Source organism: Trachypithecus francoisi, unplaced genomic scaffold, assembly GCF_009764315.1.
Source record: "Trachypithecus francoisi isolate TF-2019V2 unplaced genomic scaffold, Tfra_2.0 Lachesis_group11, whole genome shotgun sequence".
NCBI lineage: Eukaryota > Metazoa > Chordata > Mammalia > Primates > Cercopithecidae > Trachypithecus > Trachypithecus francoisi.
The window spans coordinates 4,214,009-4,232,132 of NW_022681456.1; the positions used below are offsets into that span (position 1 = coordinate 4,214,009).

Consider the following 18,124-nt stretch of genomic DNA (forward strand, 5'->3'; position numbering starts at 1 on the left):
TGGACAGAGAAGCCTGGAACGAGGAGGGGCAGCGCGGGCCGTGCAAGGTCTCAGAAGCCAGGGAAGAAGTAGCATTTCTTCTAGGTCCAATGGGGAAGTCACCAGAGGGATCTCAGCTGCGGGATAGAAGCGGACTTTCCCTTGGTGCCTGTGGCTGTGGGGAGGGAGTGGGCGGGCTGGAAGGGGGAGGCTGCTGAACAGCCGGGGCAAGAGCCCACAGCGCCTCAGTCGGGAGTGCAGTGGAGATGGGGTCCAGCTGCGTTTGGAGACAGAGCTCAGGAGAAGTGGGACAGATGGGAAGCAGGGCTCAGGGAAGAGAGTGCGGCGGGCTTGGGAGCCCAGGACCCAGGACGGTGTGCCTGGCCGCTTGTGCACGCACCTGCAACAAGCAGGGGCTGAGGCTCCAGGCAGGCTTCCCCCTGCGGCGTTATCCCTAAGGCTGCAGCCCACGGGGGTCCTCCACAGGACCCTGGCCCGGCTTCTACCAGTGCCAACAAGTCACCATCCTCCTTCTGAATTCCAGGATACCCCAGAAACGGCCTTCGGAGTTGATTCCTACAGCAATGTTGTTTTGATGCGAGGCAAGCACACCGCCTACCAGGGACTGCATTTGTCAGTGCTGACAGAGATCACCAGGAGGCCTCCAGGAAGCGCACACAGGCAGAGGCAGGGGGAGGGGAGGGTCTCGCCATGCCTGGCCCCTCAACTAATCACAGTTCCCAGCTGGAGCCTGAGGGCTCACACTCCTGGCAGGTGCCCAGCAGGCTTTGCACAGCAACAGGTGCACCCACGCGAGGGCCCAGGAGATGGCGGAAAGCAAGTGTCAGGATGACGCAGAGATGCCTCCTCCTGTTCTCACAGGTGGGGACTGAGCTCACAGCGGGAAGGAAGCTCTTCTCTCTCTGTATTTTCAGAGAATTCCAGACGCGATGCAAGCAGGATGCTCCCTGCTTGGTCAGGAGTGAGGCGGCCAGGAGGAGCCCTGAGGGCCTCTGCACCTTGGTGACAGCCCAGCATCCGTGTCTGAGCAGTGAGCCCCACCTCGTGGCTCACCCGTGTCCTGGTCCTGCTCGCCGCGCCACAACTCAGTGCACACTCAGCTCGGTGCACACCCAGCTCGGTGCATACCCAGCTCGGTGCACACTCAGCTCGGTGCACATCCAGCTCGGTGTGTACCTGCCGCAGGGGCTGCGCAGTCAGCCAGGGGCTTTCCTTCCCACCTCATGCTGCATCCAGGGGCATCTACACCCAGGATGGGGCTCAGAAATGGTCCCTTCTGCCACGAACATAGACAGAATCAGGGTGAGAAGAACAACTTTAGAAAACGGTTAGGTGGAAAACAAAAGCGAAGGGGAGGGAGGGAGACAAAGAGAGAGACAGAGAGACAGAGAGAGCGAGAGAGAGAGCTAGAGACTGAGATAGAGGTAGAAATAGAGACAGAGGAACAGACAATGAGAGACAGAAACAGAGACTGAAGGGGAGGAAGGCTACAGAAACAGAGACAGAGACAGACAAGGAGATGATGAGACAGAGGGAGGGGGAGAGAAAAAGGGAGGCACAGCAGGAAAGGGGAGGCACAGTGAGGAGGAGCTGCCAGGGCAGCAGCAGGGAAGGGGCAGAGCAGGGCCATTTGTGCTCCCGGCCTGAGCTCAGGCTCTGCAGTCAGACCCAGTTCTCACCCAGTTCCTCAACCCACCCAACTGGCCCGAGGCAAGGGACCCACCCTCTCTAGCTCACTGGAGAATCTGTGTCCCTAAAAATACACCAGCCTGGGCACCCAATCACAGCCCCCACACAGGCTGTCCCTACGCTGCTCCAATGAGGTTTACATCTGTTGTCCTAGTATTATTATTATTATTATTATTGAGACGATGTCTCGCACTGTCACCCAGGCTGGAGTGCAGTGGCATGATCTTGGCTCACTGCAACCTCCACCCTCTGGGTTCAAGTGATTCTCATGCCTCAGCCTCCTGAGTAGCTAGGATTACAGGCGCCTGCCACCCTGCTCAGCTAATTTGTTGTATTTTTAGTAGAGACAGGGTTCTGCCATGTTGGCCTCGAACTCCTGACCTCAAGTGATCCACCAGCCTCAGCCTCCCAAAGTGCTGGGATGACAGTCGTGAGCCACTGTGCCCAGCCTGGTGTGCTTGTATTATTATTATTCCACTCTCAAATGCTTCCCAATATCGCACAATAAGCAAACAGGTCACACTACTTCCAAATCCATGTAAGTTTTGCATTAACCTCCAATTTAGTTCACACACGCTTTGCCCCACGTTTCCTCTAGGCTTAACTGGAAATCCAATCAACGCAGCAGGGTCTCCATCTCGGATTTCATGCTGAGGACCTACTGTGTGCTGTGCACTGGCTGGAGCTTACACATCCTGGATGCGTTTAATTTCCAAGAATTATAGCCGTTATGTGAAAACATTTTTTAAAAATGAGAGAATATTTTACGTAATGTTGGCCAGTCACCTCCCCAAATCCGTAAGTAGAACGTGACTCGAAGTGAGAGTGAGACAGACAGGAATTACTCCCTGGGTTCGCAGCGCCCTGCACTAGGCGGGAATCCTGCTGAGGGCTGGTCCCCGCACTTAAACATAAGCGCTTTCCATACTCCACGGCTCCCCCTAGTGCGCAGCACCGCAAGCCGTGAATGCGGTGGACTAGTCTCCGTTTTTGTCCCAGGGAAGAGAGAGGCAATAGTGCATGTGCCCTCCCTCAGCTATTCCCCAAAAAGAGGTCATTATCTCCACTCTCCCGAAGAAGCACCAAACAGAGGACAGGAGGAGCGTCCAGGATCACTCAGCTTCCAAGTGCAAAACTTGAGATCTCAGCCCAGCCCTGCCTGAATGAAAGTTTGGAGGTTGATGTTTTCCACAGGGCCTCACATTTCCCAAACGTTAAACTGTTGATGTTAAAGCCATTAGTGTTTGAAGAAAAATAAGCTATCTTTAGTGAAAATGCCAGTCACGTAGAACACTACAGCCAGAGCCCGGCCCAGAATACCCACTGGACAAATGCTAGCTCTGGTCATTGTCATTATTCCAGAACTTACGCTTTTCTGTGCACCATCCAAACAGAACCTCCCAGCAAAATAGGTTTGAGCTGCACTTTAAAAGTCTGACCCTGGGAGAGTGTATAGATTCACAGTTTCTATTAAATGTCAAATGGATTTTAATTTCGAAGCTATAAAACAGAGCAATAAAATACCTAGGAAAATAGCTCAACACTTTTCTACTTCTTAAAAGGAGAAATAACAGGATTGTGGTGGTAATGAAAAATCAATCTTTAGTAGGTCTGGAAAGCTTTGCTTAAATTGAAGTTTTCCAGGGGTGAGGTATATAAAAATAGAGATTATTCTGTTCCTACCAGGGCTGAATATGCTTAATCATCATTTTTTTAAAAAATGGTTTTTTTATTCAGTTCGGTAGGCTGTCCTCACGAGCTCCCTAAGGCAAACTTCCCTCCAGATTCCCATCATCTTTGCGCCAACAGCTGCCACCCCCACCCCGGGACCCTGCGCTTACCACTCACCTGTCAACACACATTCAGTGCCAGGCACTGCCCTGGTGTTGGGGCTGCACGCAGAAGAGCACAAAACTCCCAAGGGGAGGCCTCGCTTCCCCGTTTTACAGTTGGAGAAATTGCTCTCCTGGATCTAACAGTCTGAGGGGTTTGGGGAGGAGGGTGTGGGGAGCAAGCCAGGACGGAAATAAGAAAATAAGATGGGGAAGGGTGGTGAAAAGAGGCTGCAGACTCAAGTTACCCGTGAGGGAGGAGCAGAGATGCCCATGTGGCCGCAGAGCAGCAAAGGCAGAGTGGTAGGCAGTGGTTAGCTCAGGGACAGCTTGGTGGCCATCAGAAAAAGTCTGGACTTTCTTCCAAGTGCAGCCGGCCATCCCTGGGGCATCTCAGGCAGGGATGCTGGCTGGTCTGCACGCCCTCTCAGCTCAGCCCTGGCTCCCAGGAGCACTCTGCTGTCTCCTCCTCTCCAGTTGCACCAGGGACTCCTACTCCCAGCCCCTCATTGGATAGAGAAAGACGCAGTGATTGCAGGGGAAACAAACATAAGGTTTTCTCCAACAAGACCCTATGAATCCCCTTGAACGATCTTCCATAATCTCAAATGTGATGCATTAATTACCTGAAACAGTCCTCTTTCTGGAGGTCCCATCTCTGCCACTGTGAACACATTCTTTCCTCCTCCGCAGCCAGCTGCATTGGCACCACTGAAAACTCTTCCCCTGCCTTCTTCCTAGAGCTAGTTCTCTTTTTCTTTATTTCTAAGACAGGGTCTTGCTCTGTTATCCAGGCTGGAGTGCAGTGGCAAGATCTAGGCTCACGGCAACTTCCATCACCCAGGTTAAAGCGATCCTCCCACCTCAGCCTCCCCAGTAGCTGGGACTACAGGCACGAGCCACCACATCTGGCCAATTTTCTTTTTCTTTCTTTCTTTCTTTCTTTCTTTCTTTCTTTCTTTCTTTCTTCTTTCTTTCTTTCTTTCTTTCTTCTTTCTTTCTTTCTTCTTTCTTTCTTTCTTTCTTTCTTTCTTTCTTTCCTTCTCTCTCTTTCTTTCTCTTTCTTTTCTTTCTCTTTCTCTCTCTCTCTCCCTCCCTCCCTCTTTCCCTCCCTCCCTCTCTCTCTTTCTTTCTTTCTTTCTTTTCTTTCTAGCAGAGATAGAACTTTGCCATGTTGCCCAGGCTGTTGTTGAACTCCTGAACTCAAGCAATGTGCTTGCCTCAGCCTCCCAAAATGCTGGGATTACAGGCGTGAGCCACCACGCCTGCCTCTGGGACTAGTCTTCTATTGCTGCATAACAAATAGCCACAAACTTGGGACTTAAAATGACACCCATGTATTGTCTCATGGTTTCTGCAGGTCAAAATTCAGGCACAGACATGGCAGAGCTGACTTTTCAGCTCAGCGTCCCACGAGCCTGAGATCAAGGTGTGGGCTGGGCTGGGCTCCCATCTGGAGCTTGGAGTCTTCCTTGAAGCTCACAAAGTTGTTGGCAGAATTCAGTTTCTGTGGTTGTAGGACCCAGGCCATCTTTCTCCCACTGGCTGTCAATCAGGGGCCGCCCCCAGGTCCTAGAGGCTGCCCAAAGTTCCTTGCCATGTGGCTCCCTCCACAGGTCCCAGTCTCTCTGAATTCTTCTGTCCTTGGCCTCTAGATCTAAATTTCAAAGGCTCTGACGACGAGGTCAGGCCCACACAGTTCATATATTTGATTGATTCAAAGTCAACTGACTAGTTACCTTAATCACATCTGCAAAATCCCTCTTGCCACATAACCTACCACAACAGCCGAACACCAGGAGGCAGAGGCCACAGGGCATCTCAGAACTCTGCTCACCACACTCCCCTATGTCCCATGCCCCTTACGTCTGAGTTCCCTTTCACTTAGGCCATTCCTTCCCTAACACCTCCCACACTGCACGACGCCTAACTCTTCCAATGCATTGCACTCTCACACCCAGCTCCCACACTGCACGAACCTAACTCTTCCAATGCATTGCACTCTCACACCTCGAAACTTTTGCCCAGGTGGCTCCCGCTACTGTGAATGCCTTTTCCTGCCTAGGGAGTCTCATCCTTTGAGGCCCAGCTCAATGTCCCTAGCAATCTCTTCACACTAATAACACAACCTGCCAGGGTGACGAGGCTCCGCGTCTGGCTCTGACACTTACAAACTAGTTAACTGGGCTTCTCCATGCCTCAGTTCCCCCACCCGTCCAACGGTGATTATGAAGGTGTTGGCATCATGGCATCATTGTGAGAGTTCATGGAGTCCATCCATGTAAAGCAGCGGGAACCATGTCCATTACAGGGTGAACATTTGACAAGGGGTCATATTGTGGGTTGAATGTTTGTGTCTCTGCAAATTCATACGCTGAACTGCTCACCCCCAAGGGGACGGCAGGGGGTGAAGTCTTTGGGAGGTGACTGGGTCATGAGGATGGAAAGACTGGTGTCTAACTTACTGTTTTGAGACAGGGTCTCACTCTGTCACCCAGGCTAGAAGACAGCCACGCCTTCACGGCTCCCCTGTAGCCTCCACCTCTCAGGCTCAAGTGATCCTCCCATCTCAGCCTCTTGAGTAGCTGGGATTACAGGCATCTGCCACCACCCCAGATAATATTTTACTTTTTTTGTAGAGACAGGGTTTCTCCATGGTGGCCAGTCTGGTCTCCCAAAGTGCTGGGACTATAGGCATGAGCCAGTGCAACTGGCAGAGATTAGTGTCCTTATAAAAGGGACCCCAGAGAACTGTCTCGGCCCTTCCACCATGTGAGGACACAGGGAGAAGACAGCTGTCTATCAGGTGCCCATCGTGGATTGCAGCCTCCAGGACTGTGAGAGATAAATGTTTGTTGCCTAAGTCCCCAGTCTATGGTGCTCTGTTACCACAGCCAGAACAGACTAAGACAGGTGTCACTCATGATGGGCCAACAATGCAGACGGCACGCTACCTGATGCTGTGCTCTGCCATCTGCGCACCACCCACAGCCGACTGTGCATTCCTGAGGACTTGCACCCTTTCTGTTTCGTTTCTTCACCTCCAGGACCTAGCTCAGTGCTGGGAATATAGTAAGAACTCCATAAAAGCTTTCTGCCTAACATGCCTGTGCATGATAGGAGCCAACACATGTTAATTTTCACGTAGAGAGAGAGAAAAAAACACCTTTTTGTTTTTGTTTTGAGATGGAGTCTCACTCTCACCCAGGCTGGAGTGCAATGGTGCAATCTCGGCTCACTGCAATCTCCACCCGCCAGGCTCAAGCGATTCTCCTGCCTCAGCTTCCTGAGTAGCTGGGATTACAGGCACCCGCCACCATGCCCAGCTAATTCTTGCATTTTAGTGGAGACAGGGTTTCACCATGTTGCTCAGGCTAGTCTCAAACTCCTGACCTCAAGTGATCCACCCGCCTCGGCCTCCCAAAGTGCTGGGATTATAGGTGTGAGCCACCGCGCCCGGCCTCCCACTGTTGTTTTATCACATCAAGTCCTTCCTATTTTCTGGCCCGTATGACCCTGGAATCAACCCCACTCCACTCCCGACCCCACAGCAGGCCCTCCTGCGACAGCTGACACCTCTTCTGTCTGGAGTGAAGAGGACACTGATGGCCAGAGGCAGCCCTGACCTGGGACCAGATGTCACCTTTGATGTGTCCTCCTCGGGGAACCCACTGTCATTGGTGTGCACAGTGTACTCTGGCTGAGTTACATTTCTCATTTGTCAGTGGAAAAGGGGTATCCCTGATCCAGAGCAGAGGTCACAGGCTGGCAGTAAATCTCCCCACGAATGTGTAACTAGGTCCCTATCATGTTTAGAAGAATCATTTTGGCCGGGCGCAGTGGCTCACACCTGTAATCCCAGCACTTTGGGAGGCCAAGGCGGGCAGATCATGAGATCAGGGGTTCAAGACCAGCCTGGCCAATATGGTAAAACCCTGTCTTTACTAAAAATACAAAACTTAGCGGGCATGGTGGTGCACACCTGTTGTCCCAGCTACTTGTGAAGCTGAGACAGAATAATTGCTTGAACCCCAGGAGGCCGAGGTTGCAGGGAACCAAGATCACACCACCACACTCCAGCCTGGGCTGGATGGAGAGAGACTCCATCTCAAAAAAGAAAAAAAAAAAAAGGAATCATTTTAGAATTTGACTGAGTTGTCTACATGTATAAATTGGTAATACCCACATAACAATCAGACTTTCAGCTGCTCTTGCAGCAAGGGCTGCACGTCTGACCCAGGGTCCCTAGGGTTGCACCTGACCAGGCCGCTTCACCCCCTGCATACCTGTGTGACCTCCAGACACCTAAGCTTGAACCTCCTGCCCGGCACAGGCCACACTGTGCTCCACTCCCTCCACTCATTCCTTGCCCACATCTGTTTGTCAGGAAGCCTTTCCCTAAAGACCTCAGTGCTGCTGCCCAGGCTAATTGATGCACTGCTATAACCATTGCTGGTGTCTTAGTCCTGTTTCTTCTTAGACGAGATGTGAATATTCATTCCAAGACCCTGGACATGGTGTCTGGACCCAGAACTAGCCCTGCAGGTCTGCAACAGACAGCTAGGAGAACGTGTGACTGCCCCGATCCCACCATACAAGGCAGCTCACTCCACCCTCGAAGGCATGACGTGTGTGACCCCTCACTGGAGCGCATACACACGGGGCCACTGTAGGACACAAGCGCTGGGAAAGGAGGAGGGGGACGGGGCACACACACAAGGCCACCGTAGGACACAAGTGTCAGCAAGGGTGGAGGGGGACAGAGTCCTGGTTACCAGAAAAACTGCCTGACCTACAGAATGTGTGTTATGGTTTCCAAAAAAAAAGGTCACATTTCTTTTCCTTTGTTGGTTTAGTTTTCATGATGGTTAATTTTATGTGTCAGTGTGCCTGGGCTGAGGGACGCCCAGACGGCTGGGGATGCCTTATTTCTGGGTGTGTGTGAGGCTGTTTCTGGAAGAGACTAGCATTTGAATCTGTGAACTGAAGAGGGAAGCTGCACCCTCAGCAATGCAGGCCAGCACCATCCAGTCCGAATAGAACAAAAAGGTGGAGGAAGGGAAATCTTCCTGCTTCTTGAGCTGGGACATCCATCTTCTTCCGCACAGAGACATCTGAGCTCCTGAGTCTCAGCCTTTCAGACTCCAAGAATGTACGATATTCATCTTTCTTTGCCTGCCTTATTCCACTTACTATAATTTCCTCCAGTTCCAGCCATGTTGCCATAAGCGACATAGCTCCTTCTTTTTTATGGCTGAATAGTACTCCACTGGGTATATGTACCACATTTTCCTCATATATTCATCTGCTGATGGACACTTAGGTTGATTCCATACCTTGGCTATTGTGAATGGTGCTTTGATGAACATAGGGATGCAGGTATCTCTTCCATATACTGACCTCCTTCTTTTGGATTCACACCCGATTCTTGGGCCCTTTAGCCCTGTACTGAATTGCACCATTGGCTTTCCTGCATCTCCAGCTTGCAGACAACAGATAATGGAACTTTCTGGCTTCCATAATCATGTCAGCCAATTGCTATAAGAAATCTCCTCACATATTTATATATATATCTCCTACTGGTTCTGTTTCTCTGGGGAACCCTGACTAATACCATTTTATAAAAGATTCACAAAATGAAAAGAATAAGGAATGCCCATTAACAGTCACCCACACCCTTTACTGTATGTAAAATCAGTTTTCTGTTTTGAAACATAGTTAACTGGGGTATTAAACGTACAGTCTAACATGTTGAACCTCACCTTTTTATACCGGGTTTCTTTACATTCTCAATTAGAAAATAAAAGTGAATGCAGAACTACTAACTGTACATTTAACACTGATTTGAATAGCAAGCATGGTAAAATATACTCCTTATGCGTACATCACTAAGGCTGCCGCTCTGACATGGACATTCCTTCTTAAAAAATGGAATGCAGGTTCCAACGCATACGGAAATATTTACTTATTTATTTATTTGTTTTTGAGACACCCAGCTCTGTCACCCAGGCTGGAGTGCACTGATGCAATCTCAGCACAATCTTGGCTCACTGCAACCTCCACCTCCTAGGTTCAAGTGATTCTCCTGCCTCAGCCTCCTGAGTAGCCAGGGTTACAGGCACCCGCTACCACACCTGGCTAATTTTCATATTTTTAGTAGAGACAGGGTTTTGCCATGTTTGCCAGGCTTGTCTTGAACTCCTAACCTCTGGTAATCCACCCACCTCAGCCTCCTAAAGAACCGGGATTACAGGCGTGAGCCACCGTGCCTGGCCTCATATTTAACATTAATCTTGCCAACACTGGCAACCCACTAGTGGTTCCTTTCATCTGAGTTTCTTAGTCAAGATTCATAGAACCATAGTCCCTGACTTATTTAAAATGCATATTGTTTTTAAAGCAACAGCTCCTACCCCGTGCTAGGTAAAACTGGAAGGAGACTGTAAAGAAAACCAAACCAAACCAGGTGCGACATCCATGTCTAGCGCACTCTTTCAACATGTGTTAAGAATCGCAGCCTCCCCCAACATAAAACCAGAAGAGTTTGATTTTTTTAACATCTTTTGTGAAATGAACATGAAAGTGCTGGAATCAAAATAAGTCTGCAACTAGAGTCCCTGAGTGCTGCGGAGCTGTGTCTGATGGCTCACAGGAAGCCGGTAACTAGCAGAAATGACCTGAATACATCGGAGGCACAATAGTGATTTGCAAACATTAAAAGCAATATCTTACAAGAGGTTGTGTGAAATAGGAAGAGCCAAACTGCTTTCATTCTCCTGTTCAGCCTAATATATCCACTTATAAGGGATTGCTATTCAGACGTTCACTGATAAAGTTGGAGTGCTTTCTTTGGTCCTTTGAAATTGAGCTATAAAGTAAATAGACGTTGCCTTTTGGGAGATGGAAAAAAAAAAATCCAGAACACTTTGCCAGAGTGGAGATTAATTTCGCTGACCTGAAGCTTGGCTGGAGTTGATTTCGAGAGATACAGAATATGGTAAAAAGCAATAAGCCTTTGTTTGGAGAATCAACAAGTAACTACTGAAAACTCTTCCTATCCGGATATTATTTGGGCTTTTAGATATTACTATCAAAAGAGAAGCCTTCAGTGCTACCTACACCTTTTGTAGACAATAACAAATGCCTGGGTCCCACCTTTGCTATTCCCTTCCCCTTCCCAGGATGGTCAGTGCATTCATTCACGACTTGCTGATACCTCACGACTTGGAATCTCTATCCCCACCCCCCTGCCACCCCCCACCCCCCGTCACCCCCCATCACCCACTGCCCCCATGACACTTTCATGTTGTTTGTGCTGGAATTTGTTTACAACTCTGTAAGAAGCAGGCAGTGAAAAGCATGACACGTCATCACACTACAGAAAGGGAAAGTGAACTTGAATTAAACATCTGCTGTAGGAAATCTTAAAAACTGAATATCAAGTATTTGAGTTTTCAGTTTAGAAGCATAGCTTTCTGGATTTTGGAATAGCATACGTGCTTTAATAAAGACGGTTAGTAGTAGAAGCTAATTTTTTTTAAGAAGCTAATTTTCACTGAACGTGGTGCTCATGCCTATAATCCCAGTACTTCAGGAGGCCAAGCAGGTGGGTCGCTTGAGGCCAGAAGTTTGAGACCAGCCTGGGCAAAAAGGCGAGATCCTGTCTCTACAAAAAATAAACAAAATTAGCCAGGTGTGGTGGCGCATGCCTGTAGTCCCAGCTACTTAGGAGGCTGAGGTGGGAGGATCGCTTGAGCCCAGAAGGTCAAGGCTGTAGTAAGCCATGATCACACCACTGCACTGTGTCTGGGCTACAGAGTGAGACCCTGTCTCAAAAAAAAAAAAAAAAAAGATTTTTATTTACTAGGGATACGAAGTGACAATGCTTTCCTTTTTTTTTTTTTTTCTTGAGACAGAGTCTCACTCTGTTGCCCAGACACAGTGCAGTGGCGCGATCTTGGTCCACTGTAACCTCCCTCTCCCGGGTTCAAGTGATTATCCTGCCTCAGCCTCCCGAGTAGCTGGAATTACAGGCATGCACCACGACGAGCATTTTTTTTTTTTTTTAAATCTTTTTAGTAGAGACAGGGTTTCACCATGTTGCCCAGGCTGGTCTCAAACTCGTGACCTCAAATGATCCTCCCACCTCAGCCTCCCAAAGTGCTGGGATTACAGGCATGAGCCAGTGCACCACTGCACCCAGCCAACACCTTCCCTCTTGATAACATCGGTGTTTAGTGAGCTCTGAGCACATGTCGTGCACACCGCTAAAGCTCTGCCATCAATGCATTCAGCACGTGTCACAACTCTAAGAGGCGGGTGTTATGATAAGCTTCACTTATCCGGAAGGCAACGTGGGGCTTGGAGACTTGGCCAGGGTCACTCTCTGCAGGAGGCACTCTGGGTGTCGGATGCAGGCAAACCCTGGAGGACGAATCCCCAGAACCATCTGTGGCCCCTACACTGGGCAATACCTGTCCATGCTCCTGGGAGGTGATGGCACACATGTGTACCCCAGAAGTCACCGGATAAGCAGCTGGACCGAGGGACAGGTACATGGCCCTTTCTTCTACTTCCCGGTGTACACATATGGTCATGTATTTACGCAGGAACCCTGCATAGTTTGTGCATCTGTTTCAAGGAATAAAAAGTGATCGCATAAGCACGCGTCCTCTGAAAGCCAGCAGATGTCCCATAAATACAAGGTTGTATCTGAGACTGCCCACGTCAGAAATCGGAAATCCCAACAGCTCAGAGGTGACGTATCTTTCCCAGCTCTGTACAGCAACGTGGCAGCAGAATCAAGAATGGAACTCATGCTCCTGTTCCCTAGGCTTCTGCGAGTGGCACACCCAGGCAGCTGCCCAGGTGGGAACAGAAGATGGCACGCTCTCTGCAGGGCTCCGGCTGGGACAGGAATACCGAGCGCTAACAGAAAGACTCTCTCCATTAAACACAGAGGAAAACTATTCAGACGAGGTGAGTGAATGGAGGGAAAGAACTTTTCTTTACCTGAGGATTGGAAAACAGTAGCCCTGTGACTTCATGCTTCACCACAGCAGCATTCCCGGGGATGTTCCTGGCCAACACCGGAACTTCTAAATCCATCGCCTGGAGGAGACAGGAGGAAAGCGGGCAGAAGGCAGTCACTTCAAGAGCCTCTGTGGCAAGGTGAGCCAGTGTGGGTCAGCATAACTTCTTGGCTTAACTGGACTGCTGGCACCTCACAAAAAATACGCCTTGCCAAAACGATATCCCAATCTCAATAGCACGTTTCAAAATACATCTGAATTGTAATTATTTACTATGTTTGGAAGCTCTGAAACACTATATACTGTAATCGCTTGTCTGACACAATTATTGCAGTGTCACAAAGAACCCCCCTCTCTGAATGCTCATTTAATACCTCGTCACCGACCACCTGGAGGATGTGTTTTTAATTACCATCATCTCTTTCCCTGAGGAGCCATTTCCTTCTAGCACAGGCAAGGGAGTATGAATGCCACAAAAACCAAACTCAGCTCTCTGGCATGCAGACAAAAGTAAAAGGAAAACGATTTATCCTTCCGATGAGTCACGAAGCCGACTCCATTTCTGAAGGTCTGGAGATAGGCACCTGATACCCCACAGCCTGGCAGCAGCTAGCAGCTGGTCCACAAGACGACAGCCCGACAGCACAGTGTGCAGCCCTGGCCCCGCCTGCCCGGACAGGAGGCATTTTGCGAGTTCTCTTTCTACAGTGCTCAAAGCTCAGTGATGTCAAGTCAAAAGGAAACAGAAGCCAACTTCAAGGGGATCCCACCGACCACAGCAGGACAATTTTGCAACTTCCAAAAGAATAATGATTGTAACAGATGGTAACACACTAAATTTCAAAAATACCTGATCCCCTAGTGATGAGACGGAAATGAAAGGAAAGAGGAGGAGGAGGAAGAGGAAAAGTAGGAGGAAGAAAAGGGAAGGCTCTTCTCTGCAGAAGAATCTGCGTGAATACTAAGTATAGACAGAAGAGCAGAATTAGAAAACCATCACACTGTAACCCCCAGTGTAATAAGTGATTCAGGCGAGGATTGGGGATCAACAGTGGATCCCAGTGGATCCGGATCAAATCCATTGAGTAAAAGGTCATCGGGAAACAGGATGGTCTCCGACTTACAATGATTCCACTTAAGATTTTTTTACTTCATGGTGCTGCAAAAGCAACCCATGTTCAGTGAAATCCATATTTCAGCAACAATATAACCATTCTGTTTTTCACTTTCAGTACAGTATCCAATAATACCTTCCATGAGATATTCAACACTTTATTATAAAATAGTTTCATGTTAGATGATTTTGCCCCACTGTAGGCAAATGCAAGTCTTCTGAGCATATTTAAGGTCAGCTAGGCTGACCTTAAAATCTACTTGGTAGATTACGAGTATTTAACGCATTTTCAACTCACAGTATTTTCTTTTTTTTGAGACAGAGTCTCACTCTGTTGCCCAGGCTGGAGTGCAGTGGCGTGATCTCAGCTCACTGCAAGCTCTGCCTCCCGGGTTTACGCCATTCTCCTGCCTCAGCCTCCTGAGTAGCTGGGACTACAGGTGCCCGCCACCATGCCCGGCTAATTTTTTGTACTTTTAGTAGAGACGGGGTTTCACTGTGTTAGCCAACTCACAGTATTTTCAACTTGTGATGGGTTTATTGGGATGCAGCCCATCATAAGTCGAGGAGCATCTGTGTCCCCAAAACCCAAAGCACCACTCCACGGATGACTTATCAGTCACAGAGAAGAGGTAAGGCTTCACAGTGGAGCCATCTGTCACCAACAGCCGGAAGAGCTGACCGATGTGTCTCCCGTTTGACGTGGTGGGCAGCACACATCACCTGCGTGGAATCCCAGCTGGAGGTGGGATGTAAATCCAACCCCAAGGAACGCATCAGCCAAATCTATCTGTATGTTCTCTAGGACAACTGACCAGGGTCCTTCAGAGGGTTCGATGTCATGGAGAGCTATGGGGAGCTGGGCTGGGGGACACTAAAGAGACACAAAGCCAAATGCAATGCATGAATGTTGTGTGGATCCTGCCTGGGGAAAAAAAAAAAAATACAACACTGAGGGAATTACGCATGGCGTGCATATCCAGTGATGTAATTTGACTAACACTGAATTTTCTCAGGTGTGCTCATGTCTTGCCAGGTGCAGGAGAGGACACCTGTTCCGCAAAGTTTCAGAGAGAAATATTAGCTGTGCTGTGATCAACCACCTTCTTTCAGATGATCTGGCAAAAGAAAGAGAGAGGAAGAGAGTGTATGTGTATGGAGAGAGACAGAGGAGAGGAAGAGGAAGCAGGAGGATGAATGTGGGTGAAGCGTACACAGGTATTCACTGCACCATTCTTTCAGTTATTCTATAGATTTTATACTTTTTAAAAGTAAACAAATGATAACATTTGTAAGGGAAGCTTACAAATTGTACCATCTTGGGTCAACATCTCAACCTCCCCCAACTGTCTGACTGTTTCCCCTGAGGTAAAACAGAGATACAAATATCTCCTTCATAAGAGTAGTGCGGAAGATTAAATAACCTTTTTTGCAGGGGGAAGGGGGCACAGGGTCTCACTCAGTGGCCCAGGCTGGAATGCCGTGGCTCAATCTCAGCTCACTGCAACAATCGCCTCCTGGGCTCAAGCAATCTTCCCACCTCAGCCTCTCTAGTAGCTGGGACTACAGGCACATGCCACCATCCTCAGCTAATGTTTTTAAAAATTTTGGGTAGTGATGGGGTCTTGCTATGTTTTCCACACTCATCTGAAACTCCTATGATCAAGCAATTCATCCACCTTGGCCTCCCAAACTGTTGGGATTACAGGGGTGAGCCACCGTGCTTGTCCAGATTAAACGGTTTAATACTACGGAATTTACATCTGTCTCTGGGCATTGTTATAACTGCAAATGAGATTCTAGTAGCAGCTGGGCTTCCTACCTAACTCAGTAAGTTTTATAGAGCATAGTGACCTGTCCTCGGTCTTGAGAATGCACTTCACACCCACAAATCCCAAGTAAAAAACAGGTGACCTTAGAACCAGACATCGAGATAAAGTAAATTAAAATTATATTAAAGCTATATTAGGCAGGGCGCAGTGTCTCACGCCTGTAATCTCAGCACTTTGGGAGGCCAAGGTGGGCAAATCACCTGAAGTCAGGAGTTCAAGACCAGCCTGGTCAACATGGTAAAACCCCATCTCTACTAAAAAGACACAAATTAGCCAGGCATGGTGGCATGTGCCTGCAATACCAGCTACGTGGGAGGCTAAGGCGGGAGAATCACTTGAACCTGGGAGGCAGAGGTTGCGGTGAGCCGAGATTGGCTATTGCACTTCAGCCTAGGCAACAAAAGTGAAACTTTGTCTCAAAAAAAAAGAAAGAAAGAAACTTCCCTTTTTAGCCTCCCCCTCCCCACCCCACACCCCTGCCCAGGGACGTCATTCTCACTTGATTACCTCTATCTCCAAATACATTCCCATTCTGAGACGCCGGGGCGAGGACTTCAACACAGGCATTTGGGGAGGGGCCACCGTTCAGCCCATGCCACCACGGAGACTCCCTGAGCACATCCCCACCGCCCACTGTCCCGTCTGTCTGCTGCTGTGCTTCCTCCTCAGCACTTACTACGTCCTAAAGTTCTCTGTTCACTCTTCCCTTTGCCTGCTTCCTGCCCGTCTCCCAGCTCCTCTTTCAGTCCCTCACAAGGACATGGGCTCCATGATAACAAGGCCCTTTAGCGTCTGTCCGCTATAGCGTCTCCAGAGCCTGGCAGACCTGGCACTCTACCCACTTCTGCTGAATGACAGAAGGCATGAACACACTCATCCCATCTGACAGTCCACGGCACAAGGGGAGACGCAGGGAAGGACTCCACACCATGGAGGGCACGGCCCTGCCTGCAAGGAAAACCGCAGTTCAGCAGACAAGACGCAATGCAACCTGCTCACGACGTTGTGAAATGAACAGAGGGCAAAGAGACTTCCGTGGAATCTGAGGGTTGCACATTTACAGAAAACTAGTTCTGAAGTCACCTCTTGAGAAACCAACAAAAAGTGCCTTTAACAAAGGAAATGTCTTCAGGAGAGAAGAACTCCTGGACAATGGCGACGGTGTGCAGCTGGGCCTGACAGGTGCGGAGACGGCCGGTGCCTGGGCAGATGGCGCACAGAGGTGAGTGTGCTCGCCCTCAGAACGTGCCCCTGAGTCCACAGGGGGGCACCGTGCACGACTCACAGGCTTGAGAGAGAAAGCAGTTCAGAGCCAGCGTCAGGGATCCCACTCTGGAACTAAGACAAATGAAATGTCAGGATCCAAGATGCACCTGACACCTTTGTGTTTGAACTCAATTGATTAGAAAAAAGAAAACCTGACAAGCAAAAATTGCCTACATTTACAGTGTACAACACGATGGGTTTTTGTTTTGTTTTGTTTGAGATGGAGTCTCGCTCTGTCACCCAGGCTGGAGTGCAGTGGTGTGATCTCAGCAACCTCCGCCTACCAGGTTCCAGCAATTCTCCTGCCTCAGCCTTCCTAGTAGCTGGGATTACAGGTGCAAGTCATCACACCCGGCTCATTTTTGTATTTTTAGTAGAGACAGGGTTTCACCATGTTGGCCAGGCTGGTCTCGAACTCCTGACCTCAGGTGATCCACCTGCCTCAGCCTCCCAAAGTGCTGGGATTATAGGCGTGAGCCACCGCGCCCGGCCACAACATGATGTTTTGATACACATCTACCCTGTGGGATGGCTAAAGCAAGCTAATTAACATACGTATTACTTTATACTTGTTTTGTGTGGTGGGAACACTTAAGATCTACTCTTAGCGATTTTCAAGGATACTATATATTGTTATTAACTATAGTAGCCATGATGTGCAGTACACATCTTTTGAACTTATTCCTCCTAATTGGAAGTTCAGGTCCTTCAACCAACATCTCCCCACTCCTCACACTCCCAGCCTCTGCTACCCACTATTCTACTCTCTGCTCCTATGAGAACTCACTTGATTTCTTATTTTCCCTAGATGAGCTCTCCAAGCTCTTATCAGGCAGAGGGAAACTTCAGATGAGACTCTTTGTAAAAGCCTTTGTGGCCAGGATGCCATTTTCAGCAGAGCTGATAAAGGTTTACACAGACACTGCCTCTGTTCTACCCTGCAGAACAGTCATAAGAAACTCAGCAGCCAGGCCCCTCCTCAAAACAAGTGAAGCCTGATTTGTGAGGGGTGGGCACCATCACCTGTACCTATGATTTTTTAGGCTTCAAGGTAATTCTGCTACATACCTGGGCCTGGAAACCACCATGTCTAGATTTTGTTGCAGAGAGGTTGGCTTGCATTTTAGTGGTCTTTACTGGGCGCCTGTCAAGTCAGACAAGCATTGCTTGTCACGTGGCGATGGAGTTGGGCTGGATATACCCACAGTGCATTTGGATCTTACATAATTGGGGTTACAGTGATTCTCAGTGGGGGTGCCAACAGCATTTTGGGTACAACTCTGATGCAATGAATTGATTAGAATCAATTCAGATAGCCAAAGTGTTCAATCATGGGGTAAGTGTCACTTTTGAAGGAAT

The 18,124-nt window shown here is 48.9% G+C and overlaps 1 protein-coding gene across 5 annotated transcripts in view; it reads right to left on the reverse strand.

The window, feature by feature from the left end:
* The window catches only part of GLT1D1 (glycosyltransferase 1 domain containing 1), a 132,641-nt gene that overhangs the window by 15,947 nt on the left and 98,570 nt on the right, over nt 1-18,124 (reverse strand). For all 5 annotated transcript variants that reach the window (XM_033220115.1, XM_033220117.1, XM_033220114.1 and 2 more), the window contains one exon: nt 12,534-12,632. In XM_033220115.1, coding sequence (XP_033076006.1) covers nt 12,534-12,632 — 99 coding nt within the window. The remainder of the gene's footprint in view (nt 1-12,533; nt 12,633-18,124) is intronic.